Here is a 27,525-nt window from a genome sequence, read left to right on the forward strand (position 1 = left end):
ATAACATGGGGAGAAATGCCAGATATAGGTGATGGGGAGGAAGGCAGCAAACCATATTGCTATGTATGTGCCTATGCAACAATCTTGCATGTTCTTCACATGTACCCCAAAACCTAAAACACAGTAAAATAGATATTTTTAAAAAATACAAAAATTAGCCAGGCGTGGTGGGGCATGCCTGTAGTCCCAGCTACTCTGGAGGCTGAGGCAGGAGAATTGCTTGAATCTGGGAGGAGGAGGTTGCAGTGAGCCAAGATCACACCATTGCACTCCAGTCTAGCAATAGAGCGAGACTCTGTCTCCACCAAAAAAAAAAAAAAAAAAAGACTAGGAATGAGCCAGGCTACACAATATGTTCTAGGGCATCCAGCCACACTGAACAGTGCCTTAATCTAGTGAACAGTCTTATTAACATGCCAACTGGGGCAACTTTTACTATCATGTTAGAACCTCTCGTTTCTTGAAGGCACAAACAAAACACACTGGATGAGACTAAACATTACTGCACTGAGTCTGGATTCACATTGTGCTTCCGCATGATCAGTTTTATAATCATTCTTCCTTCCAGAGTCTCACCCAAGCAACTGGATCACAAATAAGCACACTGCATTATTAAAATTACATTACAACTTGCCTCTTATTATTGAACGATCTGGCAAGTAGTATATGCCTTAGTATCATGTGTGGGCTGTTACTCAAGCTCTATTCTCACATCTCATCTGAACACATGAGCCAAGCTGACCAGTGTGAGTATTCCCCAGTGCTCATCTTCAGCCAGTGCCAATGGCAACAGTCTTGACTCTCAGAAATGATATGTGTGATGGGGAAGATTATTAGACTTGCAAATAAAAACCAAGTTCAGATCCCCAGGAAAGGTTAAAAACAAAACAAAACACACTAGGCCTCATACATGTTTCATATACATATTTATATATATTTCATGTACAAAGTTACATTCCGAACCCCAGGGATTCCATCATAGAAATAAATACTGAAATAACTACATTGCGAAATGAGCTTTTTGCTCACAGAAGTGAAGCTCAGTCTCTAAGAGACAGCAAGTGGGACATTATAGAACCCATTTTTCAGATTATAGAGGCAAGTAAAATTCTGATAGAATGTCTTGGACAAAAAACGAATTTGGAACATAAAATGGTTAAGATATATTCAAATATTGAGAAGTATATGACAAAATTAATAAAACAACCTTTCAAGAGAAAAGACAAACATTTAGTGTTACAGAACAGCATAACCCTGTTAGAAAAGCATTTATGATTTCCATATTTCATTTTCTCTTCTACGTTTCTCATGTTACAAAGTGGGACCAAATGAGACCCTTTCTGAACATGATCAATTGAGAAGAGCCCTAAATCTGGTTCAGTCCTTTGGTAACAGTCATAATACTCACAAGGAAATAAATATTCTGTTCCATGGCATTTGCAAGACACGCGTTCTTTAGGACAGTTAATATTATGAGACATCTGTTTATTTTGTTACTAAGGCAGCCTATGTTAAAGGGTCTAGTCTCAAATGTAGGAAGACCTTTATAAGAAATGAACAATGCAGTAAGTGAAAGAATTGATTTTAACCTTTTCTGTGCAAACACAATCTGAAAAGTTTATGTGCTGCATATTGTGCTCAAAATGTTTTACACTCTCCACAAGCTGCAGCTATTAAGTGATTCCTTCCTATTTTTAAAATTTAGATCCACAGGAGTTAGAGAAAAATACTCTCAAAAGTGAGTTCCTAGAGAATATTATCCCTTTGCCTCACAGAGATTTTAACCTACATTTAATAGTAAGTATTAGGTTGAGGCATATGATATTGTCACTTTTGTAGATCAGCAATGGTTGAACATTGGCAATTTCATATGGTTCAACCTTGTACATGACCCAAGTGTAATAAAATGAGAAACCCTCAAGTATCCCTTATTTCTTCCACTTTTTTTGTATAGTGAGATCAACCCGAAGTACACAAGCCTCTTCTCTGCCCTTGATGTGGTGGCTACAGGCAGTTACACTCCTTTGCTGCTTGCGAGAAGCTTACATTTTGGCATTTTCTTCCAAAAGTTACCATGTTGACCAAAGTAAACATTACAAGAATATAAACTTGCTATTGGGGGAAAGGGGAAGTGAAGCAATCTGTAGAAAATATTTAACCAAAATTACAAACATAAGGACAAGCCTTTTAAACAAAGTATACAGGCATTTTTGTCCTCTCTCTGATCCCTGCAGTTAATTAACAGGGCCACGGATAATCTGACATCTTTAGATAAAGTAACTACACACCTATATTACTTAAGTTAAAGCCAGTAAGTTCAAAAAAAGCAATTACAACCATTGTTACATGTTTGTATTTTTCATCTGTAACTCCTGATTTCCTAAATTACATTCAGTCATACAAACATGGCTGAACAACAGCAAATGGGATCTGACTCTGGGATGTTTACTTCTTGGGATTAAAATTCCCAAACACTTTGGTGTCTCTTTCTTGTGAATCTATACATTTCCAATAAATGTTTCATAATGATTTTTTAAAAGATATTGCCAAAAATGGCTCAGATTTAAAATGAAATAAAAACATAGCAAACAAGCTATGAAAAACTAGCCTAAGTTTTGGTGCCCTGAAAAAAAGTGACTAAGTAGCTCAAGCAAAAAATTATTCTTTTAATACAGCTTTTACCAAAACAGTTTTCTTTTAATACATGAGTGGCTACAATTTTATTGTGTACACAATGTGCTTATAGACACACGTGGGCCCAGTGGATCCAAACGTCTCCTCTGACTCATGAAATGACATATACTTCACAATCTAGCCTAATCATGTATATGTGTAAAAGCCACTGGTGTACTTTTTACAGGCATCTTTGTATAAAAGTTCAGAAAAATCACTTAAGAATGCTTAGACAATTTGACATCTCCGTTTGCTTTGTTTTCTTTCCAGTAGTCTTTCTGATGATTAGGGGACCTTTATTCTATAGGTTTATACTGTTAAGTCAGTACATAAAATTACATTTAGCTTTGCTTCAACCGAGTGCAGTGGCTCACGCCTGTAATCCTAGCACTTTGGGAGGTCAAGGAGGGTGGATCATCTGAGGTGAGGAGTTTGAGACCAGTCTGGCCAACATGGTGAAACCTGGTCTCTACAAAAATTAGCTGGGTGTGGTGGCACATGCCTGTAATCCCAGCTACTCGGGAGGCTGAGGCAGGAGAACTGCTTGAACCCAGGGAGCAGGGGTTGCAGTGAACTGAGATCTTGCCTCTGCACTCCAGCCTGGGCAATAGAGCTAGACTCTGTCTCAAAAAAACAAAAAAAAAAATTCTATTTAGATTTGCTTAGAGTAATAGATAAAAAAGGGTAAATCACATATTGTCAAGAAGCTTGAGAGGGAGAAAAATTGCAGCATCATGGTTTTAAAAAACTTACTAAGCAAGAAAATCAGTTAAATCCAGACTTCAATCTATTTTTTGCTTGTTTGTCTGTTTTGAGACAAGGTCTTGCTCTGTCACCCAGGCTGGACTGCAGTGGCTCACTGCAACCTCCACCTCCTGGGCCCAGGTGATCCTCCCATCTCAACCTCCCATGTGGCTGGGACTACAGGCATGCACCACCACATTGGCTAATTTATTTTGTGGTTTTTTTTGGTAGAGACAGGGTTTCACCATGTTTCCCAGGCTGGTCTTGAATTCCTGGGCTCAAGCAATCCACCCGCCTCAGCCTCCCAAAGTGTTGAGATTACAGGAGTGAGCTGTCACACCCAAAATAATCTATTTTTTTTTTAATGGGCATAGTGAATCAAAATATGTAATGTCAACCTTTACTTTACGATATCTTATAGCTTTGTCTTCTTCCCCTTCATAGGTTTCCCCTCTGAAGATAACCCTTTAAGCTCAAAAGGGCACAAAAGCTAAAATGTTATTCACATACAAAATACCAAGTATACAGCTGTTCTGCAGTTTGATACAGAACAAAAGAAAATGACTTTTCTAATTAAATCCCTCATTCCTTACTTAGGCCAGACTCCATCCCCAATACGGTTTTACTTGTATTAACAGGTAAAAGCAATCTAGAAACATTTGGCAAACAGGTACATTTTTTACATGGAAAAAATTCAATCAACATCACCATTCTCTGATACAAGAAATACAAAACACATTTCCTTTAAAAAATCCTCCCAGTGCTGAAGTATCTTCTAAGTTTCCCAGAGTACATTCTAAGCTTTATGAATAATAAACCTTTCAGACATGTCAGTATGAAAATGAGACTGGTCTCAAAAAAAAAAAAACCCCATCAGAATATTCAGAGAAGTAGGCCTCATAAACTTTAGAGCTCTAATAAGTCAGAAACAGGAAACGTTTATTTAAATAGTGTAGTCTTAATTTCTTTAATATAAAACCCCCCAAAAATCTGATGAAAACAAAGTTTTATATACCATATAAACAAGATTTGTCAGATTTGAAAGTGAAAGTTAGAGTAATTTACAGTTAGCTTTTAGCCCTCTCGGGACATTTAGATATATCCTGATAATCCATCTCATATTAGTGTGTGTCAATTTTACAATACACTGGGGAAAACTCGGCTATTGTATTTAAGGGTACAGTTTCATTTATCAAGTGTTTCCCATTAATTCCATTATTAGTGACAGCTAAAAAGTGACCCCATCAAATGAAAAGAATGACATTAGACTGTGGCAGAGTAAACCACATCTGGATTGCTTTCTATAATTCACCAATTTGCAGGAAGTAAACATTCTTTGATTGGTTCATAATATACTGAAGTTACCTATAACACTGGTGCAGTATAACAGCTAGTTCCTCTGTATTGTTATGGTAGAACAGATTTTGTAATATAAAGTTAACAGGAAAAAATGCTCACACATTATGTGGTGAAAATTATCTGACAAAAAGAGCATTAAATAAAGGAAAAATAAACCATGCAGAAGAGATGGCTTCCCCATCTCCACCTGTTTCCTATGGACTCACTCACTGCCATACATCACTTGCCACACTATCAAGTGACTCCTTTCTGCTTTGGTGACAGAAGGTTCAAGTGGAAGATCCTCTCCAAGAAGTTCTGATTCTCCACCTTCATCACCTAGTGAATGATAAGAAGACTCAAGTTAAGCTGAGCACAGAAAATACAGAATAATGTGAGTCAGAGAGAATGCTCGTGGTTAGTCCACGAACAAGATGCCAAACTTGTATGACCTTCCACTGGAGAGTAAATAGTAAAAGAAATACTATGAATCAGATTCCTCACCCATATTCACCCAAGCCACTGCTTGACTTCAGAAAAGGTTAATTCATTTTTTGCACTGTATTTATAAAATTGAGTTTATTATACTATGTTGAAAAGCCATCCCAATATGTCTGCATACTGATGGTACCAGCTATGGGAAGCTAAGAAAGCAAAGCTGTCTAATTCTGTGTTCATCCAAAATAAAGAGTCGACTCTTACTTATTTCAAACTAAGAACTGAGACTAAATAGTGTTATAAAATGCATGAGCACAGGTACAGAGCAAACTAACTAAACCCAAATAACTCACACTTATTATAAATGATAGGTGTAGGCATATGGAAATTAAAATAATCAGCCTGCAGCACTGAAGATGGCAGATTCATCACCTACTGGGTTTTTCTTCCAATGATTTTCAAGCTTAGGAGAGATTATGAATTAACAGCGTATAATGGAAAAGAAGAAACAAAGAGGTTGGAGTGGCAGCCAAGATACAGGTTCTTCTGCATGGTAGCTGAGTGAATGTGATCAGTGGTGTCCTGACCAAAGACACTGGCTTCCAAGGCCCATTTGGGGTACACCACACTCCTCTCCACAAGACCCACTGCAGGGCATACCATTCTTCTTGATACAAGTTTGCATCAATTATATTTGTTGTCACAGACCAGGGTTATTTTGGCACAATCCAGTGGTAACTTGTCTAGTGGGATGGATTCTTCAGCAGAATCCTAAAAACATGCACACCACAGTACCTAAAGATATTCCACTGATCTAACAGAATTTTGTCATGTGCCCCATGTGAATTTCAACTGAACAAAAGAAAATATTGACAATGTTGACTAGAAACAGCATAAGAGAAAAAACCCTAAATATCTGCATTTTTCTCTGCAGGCCAAACTTTCCCTTATCCAGCCTTGTAATGGCCTTTCACAGCAATGTCAAACTAGAGAGAGGAGAACACTCAGGTCAAAATCCCATCTCTGAACAGAAACTAACTAGGTAGTTGGGAAAAAAATTAAGTTTGGCTCTTAAATTTTAAAAAATTACAGTGATAATAAATCAACTGGCTGAGACAAAAGGCTGTTGGCATTTCTTTTCTGAGTTGTTCTGAAGATTTTATTTGTAAGAAAATTATCCTGTCTGCCAGAGTCTCTACAGCCTGTTTTAAGTTTAAATCATTAAAAAAAAAATGGAACTGTTAGAATCAGTTTCTCATTGTTAAAATATTACAGGAAATGAAAAAGGAAATGGACCCCAACAAAAGATCAAATTTGATTTTTTTAAAACAGCATATTCACTATTAAAATTAGCCTATGCTAAAGACAAGTCTATTTTTCAGGCTGGAAATAACTAGAGATATTGCCAAACCCGGTTAGGCAATTTTTGTTCTATTTTCAGGATTCACAATGGAAGGAATTTTTAGTGGAAATGGAAAAACCACATAGAGATTTTATTAACAAACTCTTTAGTACGGTTCCAACTGCACTCCAAGACAAAGTTACAAAAACCACCCCAGCCAAGTGGAGTCCCTCACAATTCCTTTCATGAAAGGGAATTCACCAATAGTCCATTATTCAAAACACTTTGAAATGACTCCATTCCTGCTGACATCCTTAGAATCAATTTCTAAACATAACATTAACAGCCTTCCCCCCTTAAAACTGTCAACAAACTTTTTGCCTCAGACACTAGTGATACTAATCACATTTGTCACGTTGTCATTTAAATGACCCAACTTTTTTTTATTCCTTTACAGAATTCATATCTAAAGTATTTGTTACTGATTTACAACATTATCATATTCCCTCAAATTATCTAGTGCCTTATGTCTGGGAACTTTCTGAAGCACTGAGATTTTAGGTGAGTCCAAGGGATCCATTTATTTATAGCAAATAAGCTGGGTGCAGTGGCTCACGCCTGTAATCCCAGCAATTTGAGAGGCTGGGGCAGGCAGACTGTTTGAGGCCAGGAGTTCGAGACCAGCCTGGCCAACATGGTCAAACCCCATCTCTACTAAAAATACAAAAATCGGCCAGGTGTAGTGGCTCATGCCTGTAATCCCAGAACTTTGGGAGGCCAAGGCGGGAGGATCACCTGAGGTCAGGAGTTTGAGACCAGCCTGACGAATATGATGAAACCTTGTCTCTACTAAAAAAAAACAACAACACAAAAATTAGCCAAGCGTAGTGGTGGACGCCTGTAGTCCCAGCTACTTGGGAGGCTGAGACAGGAGAACAGCTTGAACCTGGGAGGCAGAGGTTGCAGTGAGCCAAGATCATGCCATTGTACTCCAGAGCCTGGGTGACAGAGCGAGACTCCGTCTCAAAAAACAAACACCTAAAAATAAACAAAGAAAAAGAAAACATAAAAATTAACCAGGCGTGGTGCCACACGCCTGTAATCCCACCTACTCAGGAGGCTGAGGCAGGAGGAACCCAGGAGGTGGAGGTTATAGTAAGCCAAGATCATGTCACTGCACTCCACCCTGGGTGACAGAGTGAGACTCTGTCTCAAAAAAAATAAAAAATTATGCCAAATAAACTTGTATTTGTATAGTGTCTTACAATTTACAAAGCACTACTCTTTCACAAGCATCAATTCTCCATGTTTTCTTTGTATCTGTCTGGCCATTCCCTCTCAGATCCCTCCATAAGCTCTAATGATCTTTAATCGGAATATGAATTCAGGGTTCTATCCTGGAACCTTTCCTTTTTCTTTCTTTCTATTTTTTTGAGCTGGAGTCTAACTCTCTTGCCCAGGCTGGAGTGTGGTGCTGTGATCTCAGCTCACTGCAACCTCCACCTCCCGTGTTCAAGCGATTCTCCTGCCTCAGCCTCCTAAATAGCTGAAATTATAGGTGTGCAGCACCAGGCTCAGCTAATTTTCTTATTTTTATTAGAGACCGGGTTTTGCCACTGGAAACTTTCCTTTCAGTTCCTTGGGTGAACTCACCAACCTTCATGGCCTTTAGTACCACTCCATGCTGACAGCCCCCAAACCCCTCCCCACTAAGATAGAAGACCTGTATATTCAGAAGCCCAGTGGAAATGTCCCACCTAAATCACCACTATCTTCTTCAAGATCAACATGTCTGGCATTGGACTCCTCTTTCTGTCCCTCCAGACCTGCTTCTCCTGTTGACAGTCCTGAGCTCTGTGGCCCATTTCTTCTTTCCCCACATTCCCATCATGCTTCTCATCTGTTCCCACTGTTACTACCTTTCTTGGGTGTTCACTTTTTCCCAACTCATTTCCTATGTCTAGTCTTGAACCTCCAGTCCATCCCCCATATCCTTTCATATTTCTAAACCTATGCTCAAGCTTTCTCTTACCTCGGAGTGCCAATCCCTGGTCCTCCCCACCCCATTTCCCAACCTGACCCTTTGGGCTAAGACTAAACAGTGCTGAGTCACCTCAAGCATCATTTCTTGACTTCCTTCTCTCCCCATCCTTCGAAATAACTGACTACTCACCACCAAAGCATCAATAACATTTTAATTTATTAACATGTCTCTATCTCTGCACTGTTCTATAATCTATTAGATGAAAGCTTTGTCTGGTTTGTTTCTGTATCTCCAGTTTAAGACTGACAGGTACACAGTAGATGTGCAATTAATGTTTGTTAGGTGAGAAAAATGAACAAATGAAGTTGTTTTGACACAAACAACACTTTATGAAATATTTTTCTTTCTCCATTTTGCCAGTTAGAAAACCGAGGCTCTAGGAGGTTGAATGACTTGGCAAGGCCTTCTGACCCTAAATCTTATGCTTTTGACATAAAACTCCACAGTGACCACATCATGCTATTTCTAATGTTCCTTTCAAACAAATACATTTTGTTATGAAGAGAAATACCAAGGTTCAGGTGCAGTGGCTCATGCCTTGTAATCCCAGCTGGGAGGCTGAGGCAGGCAGATCATTTGAGGTCAGGAGTTTGCGACTAGCCTGACCAACATGGTGAAACCTCGTCTCTGCTAAAAATACAAAAACTAGCCGGGTGTGGTGGCATACGTCTATAATTCCAGCTACTTGGGAGGCTGGGGCAGGAGAATCACTTGAACCTGGAGGCAGAGGTTGCAGTTAGCTGAGATCATGCCACTGCATTCCAGCCTGGGTGACAGAGTAAGACTCCATCTAAAAAAAGGAAGCAAGGAAGGACAGACGGACGGACCGACCAAGGAAAGACAGACGAAGGAAGGAAGGGAGGGAGGGAGGGAGGGAGGGAGGGAGGGAGGGAGAAGGGAGGAGGGACGGAGGGAGGGAGGACCAAAAAGAAAAAAAAAACCCACAAAATCCTTTCCTATGTAAAGAACTCAAACAACCTCTTAGAAATCATTATCAGAGTGTTTTCTTATTTACTTTGGGAGAAAATCCAAGTCACAGCACACAGTGCAAACTGAGCTCCAGAACCAATGACGTACCCATTCGGAAGTCAATGTAGCCCTCTCCTCCACTGATGACAAGCATAGACTTCAAGGGCGTCTGACTACCAGGCTCCTGTGCAGATGGCCCTGCTTTTTCACCTGTTAGATCCGTGCCACTACTGCTACTCTGTGGGCTGATGACTTGACCTGTTTTATATAGAGAAACAAAAGTGAATATTAATTATCATAGAAGGAGGCAAGGGAGACTGATTTTTTTAAAAAATATTTTTAGAGTTAAACAAAAAGATAAATATATTCTCATAACCAAATACTCGGGAAGCTAGAAGGCTCTACAGGATCAGAAAACATTATATGAAGGTTTTAAGAACCTAATTTGAGACTGGGCACGGTGGCTGATACCTCTGAGAAGCAAAGTGGGAGAATTACTTGAGGCCAGGAAATTGGAACTGGTCTGGCCAATACAGTAAGGCCTCAACTCTACAAAAAAAGTTAGCCAGAAATGGTAGTATGCACCTGTAGTCCTGGCTTCTTGGGAGGTTGAGGAAGCAGGATCACTTGAGCCCAGGAATTCAATGCTAAAGTGAGTTGTAATTGTGCAGCCATACTCCAGCCTGAGTGACAGAACAAGACTTTGTCTCTAAAAAATAAATAAATAAATAAATATAAAAAGGCCAGGCACAGGGGCTCACGCCTGTAATCCCAGCACTTTGGGAGGTCGAAGCGGGTGGATCACGAGGTCAAGAGATCGAGACCATCCTGGCCAACATGGTAAAACTCTGCCTCTACTAAAAACAAAAATTAAGGCTGGGCATGGTGGCTTACACCTGTAATCTAGCACTTTGGGAGGCTGAGGTGGGCAGATCACAAGGTCAGGAGTTTGAGACCAGCCTGGCCAATATGGTGAAACCCTCTTTCTACTAAAATACAAAAAAATTAGCCAGGCGTGGTGGTGCATGTCTGTAATTTCAGCTACTCAGGAGGTTGAGGCAGGAGAATTGTTTGAACCTGGGAGGTAGAGGTTGCAGTGAGCCAAGATCACACCACTGCACTCCGGCCTGGGTGACAAAGCAAGACTCTGTCTCAAAAACAAAACAAAATAAAACAAAATTAGCCAAATGTGGTGGTGCGCGCCTGTAGTCCCAGCTACTCTGGAGGCTGAGGAAGGAGAATCGCTTGAATCCAGGAGGCAGAGGTTGCAGTGAGCCGAGATCATGACACTGCACTCCAGCCTGACTACAGAGCAAGACTGTTTCAAAGAAAAAAAAAAGCCCAATTTGAAAATTTAAGTAAAGCAATTTTGTAACAAAGCAAGAATAGGCCCCAAATCCAATATCAGATATATGCGTGGCAAGGTGGGTCTTAGATGCCTGTTTCAAACTATTTTCTTTAAAAAAAAAAAAATTTTTTTTTTGAGATGGAGTTTCGCTTTTGTTGCCCAGGCTGGAGTGCAATGGCATGATCTTGGCTCAATGCAACCTCTGCTTCTGGGGTTCAAGCGATTCTCTTGCCTCAGCCTCCCAAGTAGCTGAGATTACAGATACCCGCCACCACAGCTGGCTAATTTTTGTATTTTAGTAGAGACAGGGTTTTACCATGTTGGTCAGGCTAGTCTCGAACTCCTGACCTCAAGTGATCCACCTACCTCAGCATCCCAATGTGCTGGCAATACAGGTTTAAGCCACCATGCCTAGCCTCTTAAAATTTTTTAACGGAGTCTTGCTATGTTGCCCAGGCTGGTCTCAAACTCCTGGGCTCAAGTGTGAGCCACTGCACCCAGCCTACCTGTTTCAAACTAGTATAGTCTACCTTTTGATTTGAGAGACGGTGGAAAAGGTCTCTCCCTTGAAAAGAAATGTGCTTATTTGTGTAAAAGACTGAGAAAAGTCTTCAACTTAAGCCCTGTGAGTTTGCATAGTCATAATTAACATTTAAATTTATTTCAAATCTATGGCTTTTCTGTCATATTTAAGGAAAGTACAGGTTATTTTAAACTTAGATTATGCAAACAAAATTACTAGTAAATGTGCTGTTTGTTCTGAAGCTTAAGTTCTAAGGTAGAATCCCTGAGTGTGAAATAGTAGAAAGAGAGAAACATTTAAATATTATTCACACCATGAACAAATGAGCAATCTCTAAGCCATCCATCTCAGCAAGATTTAATTATGGTGTTTTTTTTTTCCTTGCCAGAATCTGCTGGCTTTGGTCAAACTACACAGACTACACCTCCAGGAGCTAGCAGGACAGTCATTAACGCTACACACTGTAACAAAATTAATATATGTTGAAAGTGGATAGGAAAGTCTGATGTATCCCCACAGGGATGCATTCATGCATTACTCAATTATACTTTGGAAGAAAGCAAGAATGCCAGAGATGACTTCTGTTGGTAGACTAGTTAGTTTTGCCACAGAAGAAAAAGCACAGTAGTATTACTGATAAGGCCAGCCAGAATGGTTTAATCTTTAGGGCCACTGGCCTCACAACAACCATGTTGCTAATTCCATTTTTAGATTTATACCCAACAGAAAATTCTTGCACATGCACACAAGAAGGTCCACTGCAGTACTGTTTTTAATAGTGAAAAAAGAAAGGGAAGAAGCCTAGAGGTCCATCATCAGAAGAATGAATAAAATGTAGCGTTTTTATTCAGATATGAGTTAAATAAACTAGATTTTTATATATGAATATCGGTAAGTCTCAAAAAATGAGAAGCACATTATAGAAGCATACATATGAAGCACATTTAACAAGTATAAAGTCCAAAACCACAAAAAAATCATATATTGTTTATAAATACATTCAAACATAGTAAAAATACAAAAACATGGGCAAGAGGATATGCATCAACTTCAAGAGAGTGGTTACCAGTGAAGAGGAAAAGGAGAGGAGAGTGGGATTAGCGAGGGATACAAAGGAGATTTAAAGGGGACTCTGTGATATTTTCACTTTTGTTGAACCAAGAGAAACACTGTTACCAACAATCCCATTTCTAGGAAGGAAATGACTATACAAATATATAAAATGTACAAATGAGGTTTCAGAAAGCTCATTATCATTGTTGTTTAGTAACTGAGTAATTGGTAAGGGCATCATATGCCAGCCCTTGCCCCATGCACATATAATCATTTAATCTTCAGAACACCCTTGGGAAAATAAGTATGATGAGTAATCTGATGTGTTAGTTTGGTACACAGATACTTGGTCAAACATCAGACTAGATATCTTTTTGAGTCTTTTTTAGATGTAATTAACATTTAAATCAATAGACTTTGAGTAAAGCAGATGATGTACCACAGTGTGGGTGGGCCTCATCTAACCAGTTGAAAGCCCTACGAGAAAAAGACTGAGGGATCCCAAGGAAAGAGAGATGTTGCCTCCAGACTGCTTTCAGATTTGAACTGCAACATCAACTCTTCCCAGGGTCTCCAGCCTGCCAGCCTGCCCTGCAGATTTCAGACCTGCCAGTCCCCACAGTTGTGTGAGCCAATTCCTTACGATGTCTCTCTCTTCACACGCACATACACATGCATCCTATTGGTTCTGTTTCTCTGGAAAACCCTGCCTAATATACTAAGACACTGCTGTTTCTACATCACACAGTTAGTTGGTTGGGCAAAGTCAGATTTGAAATTTGTCTAGCTCCTAAACTTGCCTCTTACGGGAAAAACATTTCAAAACATGGGTCCTGCTTACAGATGGTCAGAACATCATTTTAGTATTGTCAATGGATAAATTTTCATTTTTCACTAGACATCATCACTACCACCTTTTGTCTGGGTGGTGCTTTATAGCTCCCAATAGCATTATTTTCATAACAAATGAGGTAAGCAGAGCAGATATTAATCACAACCACGCATGAGTGAGGAAATGAGTCTCTGAGGTTAAGCGACTTGCTCAAGGTTAGTGGCAGAGACAGAGGGCCTGGGCCCCAGATTCCCTAGTCCACTGCTTTTTACTATTAAGCTGCTAAAGGTCCCAGAGTGAATTCTCTGTCTCTTCCTCCATGCGGCCTTGATGACAGAAGCTTCTTTCTAGTGATTTCCCTTATTAGATCAAGACCATTTTTAGGAATCCATGAGGGCAAAATAATACTTCTGCTTTTCAAAAATAAGCAAGTCTACTAAAGAAAAATCAACAAATGTGTCTTTGGGGGTGGGAGAAATATTCTAAGATAACTTGATTCAAGTATCCTTATAGCACTTTATTCATACCTCCATTATAGAACTTCCTTCGTAGATACTGAAATTACCTGCAATTCGAGTCCTTAGCCTTATAAGGACAGAAGAGAGACAATTACACAGAACATCTCAACAGAATAATCTAACATACCTGGGACTGCCACAAAGAATTTGACAGCATCCCGGTGCCCATGGAAGCAAAGCTGTGCATGTGCCATTGAACAATAGGGTATAAATGTCCCTGGAGTCACTTTATCACTGTTTTCATCACCATATACGCGGATTACACTTCCAGGACGATTTCCCGGTACGCCTGAGGTTTTATTTGCTGCAACAGAAAAACCAAATACCAAATATTTTCCCCTAGAAAACAGTAATGAATGTTAAGAGGTTACTGGTTAATCTTTATGATATTATCTAAAAGCTACAGCCAGTTGAGATAAAACAAGGATGGCAATGCCAATTCAAGACAAAGCTGGGAAAAAAAGAGATACAGCATGCTAGTTACTTTTAAGTACCTCAGTAAATGGAGTGGGGGATTTTGCCAGTCTAGCAATAAGTAAGTTTATTTTTTAAATACATCTATTCATTTAAAAAATCATTTTAGTTAAAAAAAAACAAATTTGAATCTTAGTTGTGTCTGTTTCATTTTGTTTTTAATGTCCATGTTAGAAAACTAACCATTATACAGTTTAAAGTAAATGGGTATATTTTCAAATAGTCTTTCTTTATAGTTTATCTTCTGATTTTTCTCCCTCGCAGTAAGAATATTTCCCTTGAAGGGGCTGGTAAAAAGCTGTGCTTACAAGAATCCAGTCACTACAATAAAGTAGTTTTTATTGATATCAGACTGATGGTGTGCTGCATTACTGTAAAACACCAGACTCACAAAACATCCCCATTCCATGGGCAAGTAAGTAAATGAAAGAAATATGATCGGTAACAAGAGTAAACAATGTAAATTAATGACAGCTTTAAGAGATGTTTCATATTTATACTGGAAGAAAAGTAAAGTCTGAAAGAAAGTTCAGCTGCAACAAAAGATGATAAATAGACTAAGCTGCTGAGCAGTTTGGTGGCCATGTAACAAACATTAAAAAAAAAAAAAGACACCTGCTGCAATGCAGTGACTGCAAGTGGATGACATTTAGGAACATTCAAGAGGATATTCTAGAGGAGTGGTAACAGCCTTATAGTGGCTATCAGAAGCCAGGAAGAAGAGCTTGGTTCAGGATCTGCACTTACCCCTCAGCCCCAGTAAACGTCCCTGGTGGAGGATTACAGCTAAAGTGAGAAAGGAGGAAAGGGGACATGGAGAGGTGCACGACAGGGAGGAGAGAATTACTGTGAGCCACCACTCTCAGTGTCTTCTATCTGGTAAACCTGGAGCTCAAAGCCCCTAACGAAATTAACAAGATCCCACTTGGCATAATACCAAGTAACACATAAAGTTCTTCCTAAAGTTTCAATAGAATCTCTGCTCAAAAAAGAAAATCTGATTGATTGTGGTTTTGGGTTTTTCTAAATAATAAAGCAATGTTAGTGAATCTGAATACAAATATTAAGAACTCAATGTGCAGCATTTCCTAATTCTAAAATTTCTCCTTTATTTCTCTTTTCCTTTCTCTCTCTCTCTCTCTCTCTGTGTGCATGTGTGTGTTTGTGTGTGTGTGTGTGTTTTTAAAAAAGAAATTCTGTTCCAATGACTATGCTAAAATGAAACTCTTATAAAGAACTGAAATGAACTCTAGGGGATCCTGGAATCTCTTCGGATATAAGGAGAAGTCTAAATATGACTTGTAAGTAACTGCAGAAAAGACAACTGGGATTGAAAACTTGGGTTCTTTTAAAGGCTTCCAAAATACCTTCTAGTCTTTGTCCCTCCTCTGGCCTGAAAAAAGGTAAGGTGATTCTGAGGTGTATATTTATTAATGTATTTTATGGTCTTACATTATTTGCTTTTAATCCATTCCCTGCCATGAATTTTGCAACACAAAAACATTTACTTAATGGATGATTGATGTAATGGAACATCATATGAGAAACACACAAGGCATATTTTATTCATAAATACAATAAATCACATTCTTTTAAAATAGAAGAGAGATGGAAAGCCTTGCTGAACTCCTGAGAAACTTCTTCCATAACTTTTTTTAAACCTTAAATAAGACAAATGGAATATCCTAAACTATCTGCTAGGAGATATGAAAAACTAGGATGAATGCCAGGTAGTGTTTCTGGATAAAGGTATAATAAAGCTTAAGAAAAATGGACTTCAACTTTTATTTCAAAGATGAAATAGGACTGTGATTCCTTAATTGTAAAAAAAGCTTCTCATAATGAAAACCTTTTAATTATAAGTATTGGTCTTGATACATGAAAACTTATTTTCCTAGAGTTTATAAGTTTTACTGAGTGAAGTTAACAATAGCTAGATCTTTGCCATCACTGATTTTCTGAGCTAACACTGATTTAAATTCCAGGCATAACTATTTCCTATAATTCTCCTATTTGTCCCATGGCAATTATCTAAAAATATACTTACTTTCTGTCAATGGGATGGAGATAATGACACCGTTTCCGGTCCCCACCCACAAACGATTACAAGACACCATAAGAGCTGTGATCCTCACAAAAGAGAAGCCCAGTTTTCCAGTACCTGTAAAGAAAGGAGGGAACACTTTATTGAGAAACTAGAGCAGGCAGTGTGTTACATTCCAAGTTCCTTAGAAGTAGCAGGATTACAAAACAAAACAAAACAAAATCAAAAACAAGTAGCAGGATTGATACAATACAGAGGAAGTGTGACTAGAGCTAAATGGATGTTTCCTGCAGGTTCATATCAAAGTACACTCTTATTGGGGCTTATTGTCTATCAGACAATTCAGGGTCGATGAAAAAAGAAAAGCTTAAAAGTGGGTAACATACCTATTAGTTAGAATTAAAGTACACAGGAAATAAGGCACATCAGGAACTGTGACATAGGATTTACTTAGGGAGCTGTAAAATCAAACCAACACATAAAACAAAAAACTCCAGCAAAAAACAGTGAAACTGGCCGGGCACGGTGGCTCACGCCTGTAAATCCTAGCATTTTGAGAGGTCAACGTGGGACAACTGCTTGATCTCAGGAGTTTGAGACCACCTGAGCAACATAATGAGACCTCATCTCTACAAAAAGTACAGAAATTAGCCAGGCATGGTGGCACATGCCTGTAGTCCCAGCTATGTGGGAGGCTGAAGTGGGAGGATCATTTGAGCCCAGGAGTTTGAGGCTACTGTGAACTATGATAGCACCACTACACTCCAGCCAGTGCAACAGAGCAAGACTTTGTCTCCAAAAACAAACAAACCCATAGAAATCAAGTGCCCTTTGCTCTTATAAGCTGAAAAAGTTCTGGTTGCTCTTACGTTTTCTTTGCATAGACTAAAATCTTTGTAAACAAAATCTACACTTTTCCCCTCAGTTATATACTTGGGTTCTAAAGCAGTTTAAAATTTTTAAGTGTTACATAAAAATAATTTAGAAAGAATAAATGCATTTTTGTATTTCAAGTTAATTTTTGCAACTGATCTTATTTTTAGTGACTTGATAGACAAATTTATTGAACAGATAATACATTTAAGAAATACACTAGTCACTCATAAGTTCAACTTACAAGAACTGAGGGCATGATCACAGAATCAGTGTTAGAAGGAGGCTTAACCACCATTCAGCCTATTCTAGGAACCTTTAACCTCCAGTCAAAGTACATCCCTGAAATTAGTTTGTGTTTGCATGTGTATACATAGCTAGAAATAAGGTTTTCTGAGGGCAGTAACTCTAAATGGTTGAAAACCACTGATTCAGTTCAATCATTTTTCATGAAAGGATTCTTTTATGACATTCCTAATAATCATTATAGCACTGGGTCAGGTGCTAAAGATAGATCAGGGAATAAGACAAAGATGGTCCCTGATCTTCATGGGATTTAGGGTCTGTAAGAGAGAGATCACAATAACGACAAGCCCATGAAGAAAAACTATGACAGGACCTAAATGAAGGTCTCTCTTGAATATGACAGGTAGGCTATGACCTGAAAGCTAAGTAAGTTAAAAAGGGACCAAGAAGAACTTCCCAGGTAGACAATACAGCAGCACATGTCAGGACCCTGAAATAGGAAGGAGCTTGTTGAGCTGTCATGGTGTGAGCAAGGAGAGTGTTTGAGAACATGTAAGGTCTCCTGGTTGCATCACCTCACCTAAAGGCAAGAGTAGAGTGTGTCATGGTAATATCTGCACCTTGGTTATAGGCAAAGAACAGACTGGAGTGGCAACAAGGAGCCCAGTTAGGAGGCTTATGGTTACCTGGGGATATAAGGATAGTGGTAGAGATAAAGAAGTAACTGATTAAATATAGTTTCAGAGGCGGACTTGACAGTTCCTGATGACAGATCAGATGTGGAGAATAAGAGAGGAGGAGTCCAAAACGATCCCAACTTTCCATCAAGAACAATAAGGGGCCAGGTGCACTGTCTCATCCCTGTAACACCAGCACTCTGGGAGGCTGAGGTGGGCCAATCACTTGAGCCCAGGAGTTTAAGACTAGCCTAGGCAACAGAGTAAAACCCCATTTCTTAAAAAAAAAAAAAAAAGTAGCTGGGCATGATGATGTGGGCCTGTATTCCAGCTAATAGGGAGGCTGATGTGGGAGGATCACTTGAGCCCAGGAAGTCAAGGCTGCAGTGAGCCGTGATAACACCACTGTACTCCAGCCTAGGCGACAGAGTGAGACCCTGTCTCAAAAGAAAAAAAAAAAAACACACAAACAAGGTAGATTGAAACATCTGTCTGACACTTTCAGTGATAAAAGTTCACTATTCCTGAGGTAACTTAATTTGTTGGTTCTACCCAGCATTTTAGGCTATTTAAAAATAAAAACAAGGGCTGAGTGAGGTGGCACGTGCCTACCTATAGTCCCAGCTACTCCGGAGGCTGAGGTGAGAGGATAGCTTGAGCCCAGGAGATCGAGGCTAGAGTGCCCTATGACTGCACCTGTGCATAGCCATGCACTCTATCTTGGGCAACAAAGCAAGACCACATTTCAATAAATAAATAGACAAATAACATAAAATAAAACAAAATACCCTCTTTGACTGGTAAAGATAAAACGCGTTGGAAGCTTACCTAACATTTTGCTTACATAAGGCTCAATGTCCACATCCTGTAGATGTTGATAAGTGTGTGCATGATAGAGACGGAGAGTAGAATCCAAGCGAATGGAGACCCACACGCCATCCCCCACCCATGCAAGCTGTCGCACTTGGCTCTCCTTCCTGGGATGAGCATCAAAAGATTTCTAGGAGAGATTGTCCAATCACAAAGTTAACTTTGCTACGCAGGAGTACATATTTAAAACTCTACTAATTTGCACAACAAGTTAGCAGACTATTAAAAGAGAAGCCCAAATGTTATATATTAAACATGATTACTCTTATATACACAATTGCTTTCATCCTAGAATGCAAAACAAAATAAAGAACTAAGAACAAGATATTAGATTTCAGCACTATATAGGATATCAACTTATAAAAGCAATACTAACATATCCACACTATGTAACAATGTTCAACATAAAGATTTTCTTTTTTTTTTTTTTTTTTGAGGCAGAGTCTTTGCTCTTGTCATCCAGGTTGGAGTGCAATTGTGCAATCTTGGCTCACTGCAACCTCCGCCTCCCAGGTTCAAGTTATTCTCCTGCCTCAGCCTCCCAAGTAGCTGGGATTACAGGCACACACTACCAAGCCAGGCTAATTTTTATGTTTTAGTAGAGATGGGGTTTCACCATGTTGGTCAGGCTGATCTCAAACTTCTGACCTCAAGTGATCTGCCCTCCTCAGCCTCCCAAAGTGCTGCGATTATAAGAGTGAGCCACTGCACCCGGCCTAACAGAAAGATTTTATCTCTGGATTTTGTGTTGTTGCAGAGCCCCTGTGTTGAAATAAGATCACAATTATAATTCATCAGGCTGGGTGCTGATGGCTCACACCTGCAATCCCAGCATTTTGGGAGGCCAAGGTGGGAGGATCTCTTGAGCCCGAGTTTGAGATTGGCCTGGGCAACACAGTGACACCCCAACTCTACTATAAACACAAATTAATCAAGCATGGTGGTGCATGCCTATATTCCAAGCTACTTGGGAGGCTGAGGGGGAGGACTGCTTGAGCCCAGGAGTTTGAGGCTAGTTTGGGCAACATAGCAAAACCCCATCTCTACAAAAAACTTTTTAAAAAATCAGTCAGCTGTAATGGTGTGTGCCTGTGATGTTAGCTACTTGGGAGGCTGAAGCAGGAGGACTGCTAGAGCCCAGGCGTTTGAGGCTGCAGTGAGCTATGATCACGCTCCTGTACTCTATCCTGGGCGAGAGTGAGACCCTGTCTCAAAACAAACAAACAAAAATGCCAAAATATAATTAAACTAAAAGGAACCACACTGCTGTATATGTGTGTGAGACACAAGCTGAACATTTCCAATCCAAAAATCTGAAATCTGAAATGCTTCAAAATCTGCAAGTCTTTAAGTGCTGATGTGACACCATAAGTCACCCTGAACACATTATTTTTTTTTACTGCATTAATGGTGTAATACACAAGTATATATGAAACACAAATAAATTTTATATTTAGACTCTGGGTTCCATACCCAAGATATTTCATTATCTATGTATATGAAAATATTCCAAAATCTGAAAAAATCCAAAATCTGAAACACTTCTGGTCTCCAGCATTTTGAGTAAGGGACACTTGACCCATGTGTGGGTGGGTGGATGGATGGATGGATGGATGGATGGATGGATAGATGGATGGATGGACAGGCAGATAGACAGAGAGATAGAATAGATACAAAAAACAAATACCAAGTGGTTAACTTTGGGACTTCTAGGGAAAGAAATGTGATTTGGGGGAGGGTGAAAATTTTAAGGTGAAGCTTTCACCTTCAAATATTTTTATCAGGTTTTTTTATCTGTTTTTTTTAATCCCTAAACAATTAGAATGCACTTATGTATTGTGGCAAAAAAAAAAAAAAAAAAAAAAATGTAAGAAAACAATACTAGGAGGTTTTCATTTTTACAACAAATTCCCAGTGCAATGTTATTTCTGTCTGGGACACATATTTGGATGTGCCTGGATACACATGGGGAGGGCAGGGAGGAATCCTCTTCTCAACCAATCCTCATATAACTAAACATATCAAGAATCATGTATTCAAACAAAAACACATATATATCTCTGGATACATGCACAGACACACATGTAAACATTTATGTATGAATCCTCTTTCCTTTTTAAAAAAGCTACTTCCTCCCCTCACAGTCAAAAACGGCAAGAGAGTTGAAGTAACACAGAAAGCTAAGATATTCAAATACATTACTCAAGTGCCCTAAAACACACAGAACAAGAAAACAATTTCTGAAGAAGCTGAAAATAATTATAGTCTAACAGTCTTTGGATAAACAAATTCAATAAATACAGAAAACATAGGCTGACTTGCCTCTATTTTCATGGCCTTTGGCTGCACCACATAGATTTTATTCCTATAGCCACACCAGACTTTGTCATGTACCACAGTCATGCAACGGATGGAATGATGAGGCCGTCCAAGGTCTAAGAGGTGATAGTTTGACAAATCCCACTGCCCGTCTTTAAAAGAAATAAAAGATTATAGTTAACGCATACCACCTGCTACTCAATTTCAATACAAGAAACATTTTATTTGTCGTATAATTAAATTTATTGAGGAAGCACCCAAAGTGCCATATACTAAGTATACCTTTTATTTGCAGACTGAGTTCTTTTATTCCATAAGCTACCAAGTTGAAAGAGACCCTCAAAGATCATCTGCTTCAAACTGCCACCCAGTACCCTCTTTAAAACATGCTCACAAAAGCAGTGATGTGATAATAAATCAGTTACAAGTTATCTGTTTATCAGATTTTTAGAATTAGAATTGACTTAAGGCTATTTTGGGAATAATGTCTCTCAATCACTTGCATTTTGATGTATTTTCTTGGGTAGAAGTTGAGGGTAACTCATTGCTAACACTTTAGGAATTATGCATACTACATTTTCAGTGATAACAGAAATATGAAGGAGAACCAGTCACCAGAACCTTGCTTTGCTTTGTTAGCTTTTGTGAGCACACTGCCTCATAAGGCAGCCATCCCATTTTCAGACAGCTTTAGTTGAAAAATATTACCCATACCTAGCTAAGTCTGCCTCTTTGTATGTAATTACCCATTAGTCTGCAGTCTTGCAGAGTGGAAACAAAAGAACAAATCCAATCCAACCTTCTTCATTATAGCCCTATGTCTTCTCCTTTTAAAACCAAGTATCTTCGGCATGTGATCTGTACCTACCACAATTTATAGACCCTTCAACCTAACTCTGTTTTGTTGATGTCCATTGAATATGCTGTTTTATCTAGCCTAGTAGAGCAGGATTATCACCAGTCCTGTCCTGAATACCTTTTTCTTTGAGGCTTAATGCATTAAACTCATATCGAGTCTATAGTCAACCTTTAGGTAATTCTCACTATTCAGACTTGTCTCCCCATCTTGTTCTTCTGAACTCAAATGCAGGACTTTATACTGACACTTACTAAATGTATTTTACTTGTCTTATTCTGTCAATATTATTTTAACTCAGTTTACCAAAACATTTACTGTTTAATTTTTTTCTAGGCTTTTCTACTTATTAACTGAGTGACCATGAAAAAGTGGCCAAAATGCTCTGTGCTTCAGTTTCCTCATCTATAAAATGAGGATGACATGGAACTTTCTTAATAATTTACTGTGAAGATTAAATACAGATAAAGGGCTGAAAAAGGTACAACAGAGCCCTCTTGTTCTTTGATGATTCAGGCACCAATCAATTACAAAAGCAACTAACTGTCATCTACCCAACATTTCCCCAAGCCCAGAAAGATAGGAGATTTTGGGAAAAGCCTTTCTAAAATCCAAATTCATGGTATCTATGTTTCATAATACTTCCCAGATACACCAATCGAGTGGGTAGAAAATGACGTATCAGTTTTGGTTGACACATGTACCAAGGAGTTATGAAGGAATACATACATAAATTCCCTCAATTTAATTCATTCAAGTAGGGTTTCTGATACCACCACCCCTCTATAGATGAAACAATGGTTTTAAAGGAGAAAAATATAAATAAGGTGATGTGAAAATGATTAAACCTTACCCAATTATAAAATTCTTTTAAAAAAAGTCCAAATGTTAAGTGGACACAAATTATTTTTAAAACACAGGACATTAAAAAAATACCAAGTTTCTTCTAATTGCATAAGTATATGAATGAAAAACAAATGTTTCCCTATCACATTATTTAAAAGTACCATAAAATGCTAAATTACTTGCCCATTGTGGTAAATACATTTTCCCTAAGGTATCTGTTAATGTATACCTCCATGCAGGCACTAATATATTTACTGATGTTGTATATTGTTAGTATTTATTTTTTATCCTACTGAGTATCATTTCTTTAAAACATAATAAGCAAATCTACTTAAAAATGCTTTGCAAAGCAACAATTAGTGTCCCTGTTATATAGACATCCCCACTCACCCACTCCTCTGTGAAAGATTGCAAGGGTGCCATCAGCCAGGGCTACTAACACGATTCCCTTCACGTGTCTGCAAACAGGAAAGGGGAGTTCAGAACTCTCCATTTAGGAATACAGAAGGGACCACAGAGTACTCAACTAGTTCAGGGCCTCACAAAGGTCCAATCTGTGATGAGATGAGGAGCTGACACCAGAACATAAAGGAACAAACCGCTTTCTTCATTGTGCATGTCCTGCTACGAAAGAATGTCAGCTGAACTAAACCAAAAGCATGAGTGATATCTCAGTTGTTTCACTTTCTGGCCCAAGCTTCTCCTCTCATCACAGACAATCAAAACAAACTCCACAGACCAGAGACATGCACCTTGAGTGGAACCAACAGTGTCAGCTCTGTGGGCTCAAAGACAAACTGTCTGATTTTATAGTGAACACACAGAAAAGAACTAGTAAATCAATGCTCCAGTCAACATACTTACAAACCATAAAGAATATTCTAAAATAAACATAAATTAATATGTATTGCTTCTTTCCTGCAGTACTAAAGAACTGAGGACTGACTCAAGCAAGTTTTCCTTTCTACTTGGTTTTCTATTATACAGTTTCATTCTCACTTCTTTAGTTCCATAAAAATGGTTAAAAAAACAAACAAATATGCATACTAATTTAGTCATGAAATATATATTAGCTTTAAATGTCTTAAAACCTAGTTTATATTAAAATGCAAAGTTTTAACAAGAAGAATTTCAAAAATAAAACTTACACAATACTGAGAATCGAATCTTTAAGTTTAATGGAATGGAGACATTTCCTCCACTGGGCTACAGATGAATGGACATACAAACTGCAAGAACAAAGTCAACACTGGTAAGGCATAGAGAACATCAAGACACTGCATATATCTAATAATATCGCAAAGTTCATTCAGAAGGAAAGAACAGTAACATAGAAATTTTAGGAAAAGGTGCTGCTGCTTTTGTACAATGGTCAGAAAAGAAAAGTGACAGAGTAGGCCTAAGGTAGAGAAATAGGCTGCTGAGCAAAGAGAAACATATAAAGACTGAAAAGCAGGAACTAGTGCAATGCACAGTCAGTTTCACACACTTAGTCCTTGGGCAAAACTCTTTTTGTGAATTACCTTCCCTCTCTACTACACTGACCTATAACTTTTGGATGACAGAGTGGCCTACATCAGGAAGTGGCAAACTATGGCCTACACTCTGCCACCTGTTTTAATCCAGTCTGCAAGCTAAGAATAGTTTTTACATTTTACAAGGTTGGGGGCGGAAATCAGGGTTATTTTGTGACAGGGGAGATTCATTTGAAATTCAAATTTCAGTGCCCATAATGCTCTACTGGAGCACAGTCACACTAAGTTTGCCAACTCTTCACTTTAGAGTATTGGACTCAGACGGAAAAGATGCACTGCAGGTTGAGTAACCCTTATTTGAAATGCTTGGGACCAGAGGTGTTTGGATTTTTAAACTTTTTTTTTTTTGAGACCAAGTCTCGCTCTGTTGCCCAGGCTGGAGTGCAGTGGTGCGGTCTTGACCCAGCAACCTCCGCCTCCCAGGTTCAAGCAATTCTCCTGCCTCAGCCTCCCAAGTAGCTGGGATTACAGGCATGCACCACCATGCCCAGCTAATTTTTGTATTTTTTAGTAGAGACGGGGTTTCACCACACTGGCCAGGATGGTCTCGATCTCTTGACCTCGTGATCCGCCCGCCTCAGCCTCCCAAAGTGCTGGGATTACAGGCGTGAGCCACCGTGCCCAGCCTGGATTTCTAACTTTTTTCAGATTTTAGAATGTTTACATTATACACAACAGTTGAGTATTTCTAATTCAAAAATCCAAAATGCTCCAATGAGCATTACTTGTGAGCATCATACCAGTGGTCAAAAAGGTTCAAATTTTGGATTAGAGATGCAACAGTCATCTTGCTTAACCTTTTGAAATGTACAATTTTGTAAAACTCTCCACATGACTGGAAAGTGAACAAACCATATAATATTAGTTGTCATCATCTGACTTTTCAGATTGTGATTTGTTTTGCCTATCCTCACAAAATATCCACTAAAAGTTGGGATTGGGCCTTCCTGCAGCCAACATGTTGGTTTAATCCCAGTTTTCCTGCCCACATTCTAGCCTACATAAATATTCTCTGTCTCTGTGTTGTTCAGGATCTTCTATTTCTGGATCACCCCAATTTTAAAATTTTACGTACCTCTTCTTCCAAGAACATTATATAAAGGGAACATTCTGTGACAAAGAAACATATGGCTTACCATTCAGAACCAGTGCAAGTCCAGTTTACCTCGTAGTTGCAACATAACATCAAATTTTGTGTGTGTGTAAAATGCTTTGCATTAATCCATACTTTTTGCATTTATGTTTACCACATTTTACTTTCTTCTGATTTCAAAAGCAAAAGTAAAATAATAAATATATTCTAACGTTAAAAGTGTGGGGCACCTACCAGCCATTCTGAGCTCCAAGCCACATAGTTGGTAAAAGACTACTCATTTTCTGGGCTTCTTCTCTCACCAGGTCTTGTTCATTTGGCAGTACTGATATTGGATCTTTATATGCATCTGAGTCATTGCTGGAAAGGTAGGGCAAAAGGAGAGAAATCTGAGTATACTTAATTATAGTTTTCAGGGACTGAATGAATACTTCTATACTTGTTAGTTTGTTTATTTTATTTATTTTTTAGAGATAGGGTGTCGCTCTGTCACCCAGGCTGGAGTGCAATGGCACAATAAGGGCTCACTGCAGGCTTGACCTCCCAGGCTCAAGTGATTCTTCCACCTCTGCCTCCTGAATAACTGGGACCAGAGGTACACACACTATCACACCTGGCTTAAACTTATAGTTAAAAATAAAAAACAAACACCAAAATTCCAGAAAAGCCAAAGTCAATGCTTATATCATATATTTCAACAATTGTACCAGAAATAACAATTTGGAAGCCCAAATTGTTATGGAAGCCCAAGAAGCAGATAAGATAGTAAGACATGGTAACTAAATACAGCAGTTACTGTTCAGACTATTATTATGGCTGTCTCTTATTTTGGATTTTATCATAGTTTTTTCTGAGGTGAGAGAGAAAGGAGGGATACACACATATAAAAAGGAAGGAGAGGCTGGGTGCAGTGGCTCACGCCTGTAATCCCAGCACTTTGAGAGGTCGAGGAGGGAGAATCATGAGGTCAAGAGATCGAGACCATCCTGACCAACATAGTGAAACCACATCTCTACTAAAATACAAAAATTAGCTGGGCGTGGTGGTGCACGCCTGTAGTCCCAGCTACTCGGGGGGCTGAGGCAGGAGAAATGCTTGAACCCGGAAGGTGGAAGTTGCAGTGAGCTGAGATTGCACCACTGCATTCCAGCCTGGTGCCTGGCGACAAAGCAAGACTCTGTCTCAAAAAAAAAAGAAAGAAAAAGGAGATATATAAACAATTATCTGAAATAATAAGCTAGAATATGTTTAATATTCTATCACAAAAACTTTCTTTTGAATTGCCAGGGCATATTTAGTAAAAGATATATAACCAGGCTATCAAATTCAAACATGACTTATTCTTAAATTAATACTTCAAGCTGGGCGCAGTGGCTCATGCCTGTAATCCTAGCACTTTGGGAGGCTGAAGTGGGTGGATTTCTTGAGGCCAGGAGTTTGACACCAGCCTGGCCAACATGGTGAAACCTTGTCTCTACTAAAAATACAAAATTTAGCTGGGTGTGGTGGCACACGCCTGTAATCCCTGCTACCTGGGAGGTTAAAGCAGGAAAATCACTTGAACCTGGGAGGTGGAAGTTGCAGTGAGCCAAGATCGTGCCACTGCACTCCAGCCTGGGCTACAGAGTGAGATTCCATCTCAAAAAAAAAAAAAAAAAAAAATTAAATATTAACCCATTTATGCCAGAGGCTGCAAGATTTTTTTGTGAAAAATCAGACCTTGGCGATGACCTTGAGCAGTAGGATATAACTCCTACAAGCTTAGCATTCCAATAATGGACCACTAGGCATAAATGGGTTATTAATTAATCTTGCTTACTTTATACACTAAGAGTAAGAATATTAAACTTTAAAAAGGATCTAAAGAGAC

The 27,525-nt window shown here is 38.9% G+C and overlaps 1 protein-coding gene across 13 annotated transcripts in view; it reads right to left on the reverse strand.

The window, feature by feature from the left end:
- Positions 1-909: 909 nt before the first annotated feature.
- Positions 910-27,525, reverse strand: part of SPAG9 (sperm associated antigen 9) — a 145,435-nt gene continuing 118,819 nt past the window's right edge. For 8 of the 13 annotated variants that reach the window (XM_012463571.2, XM_012463567.3, XM_064367545.1 and 5 more), the window contains 10 exons: positions 25,890-26,015; positions 24,176-24,256; positions 23,418-23,485; positions 21,329-21,477; positions 18,965-19,136; positions 16,344-16,457; positions 15,044-15,082; positions 13,950-14,126; positions 9,657-9,806; positions 910-5,094 (listed from right to left, as the gene is read on the reverse strand). In XM_012463571.2, coding sequence (XP_012318994.2) covers positions 4,979-5,094; positions 9,657-9,806; positions 13,950-14,126; positions 15,044-15,082; positions 16,344-16,457; positions 18,965-19,136; positions 21,329-21,477; positions 23,418-23,485; positions 24,176-24,256; positions 25,890-26,015 — 1,192 coding nt within the window. In that variant the 3' untranslated portion in view covers positions 910-4,978. The remainder of the gene's footprint in view (positions 5,095-9,656; positions 9,807-13,949; positions 14,127-15,043; positions 15,083-16,343; positions 16,458-18,964; positions 19,137-21,328; positions 21,478-23,417; positions 23,486-24,175; positions 24,257-25,889; positions 26,016-27,525) is intronic. The other 5 variants (XM_012463573.3, XM_012463570.3, XM_064367544.1 and 2 more) reach the window with 1 other exon arrangement.

The sequence above is a fragment of the Aotus nancymaae genome, unplaced genomic scaffold (assembly GCF_030222135.1).
Source record: "Aotus nancymaae isolate 86718 unplaced genomic scaffold, 86718_ANA_hifiasm-v0.15.2.pri h1tg000072l, whole genome shotgun sequence".
NCBI classification, from domain to species: Eukaryota; Metazoa; Chordata; class Mammalia; order Primates; family Aotidae; genus Aotus; species Aotus nancymaae.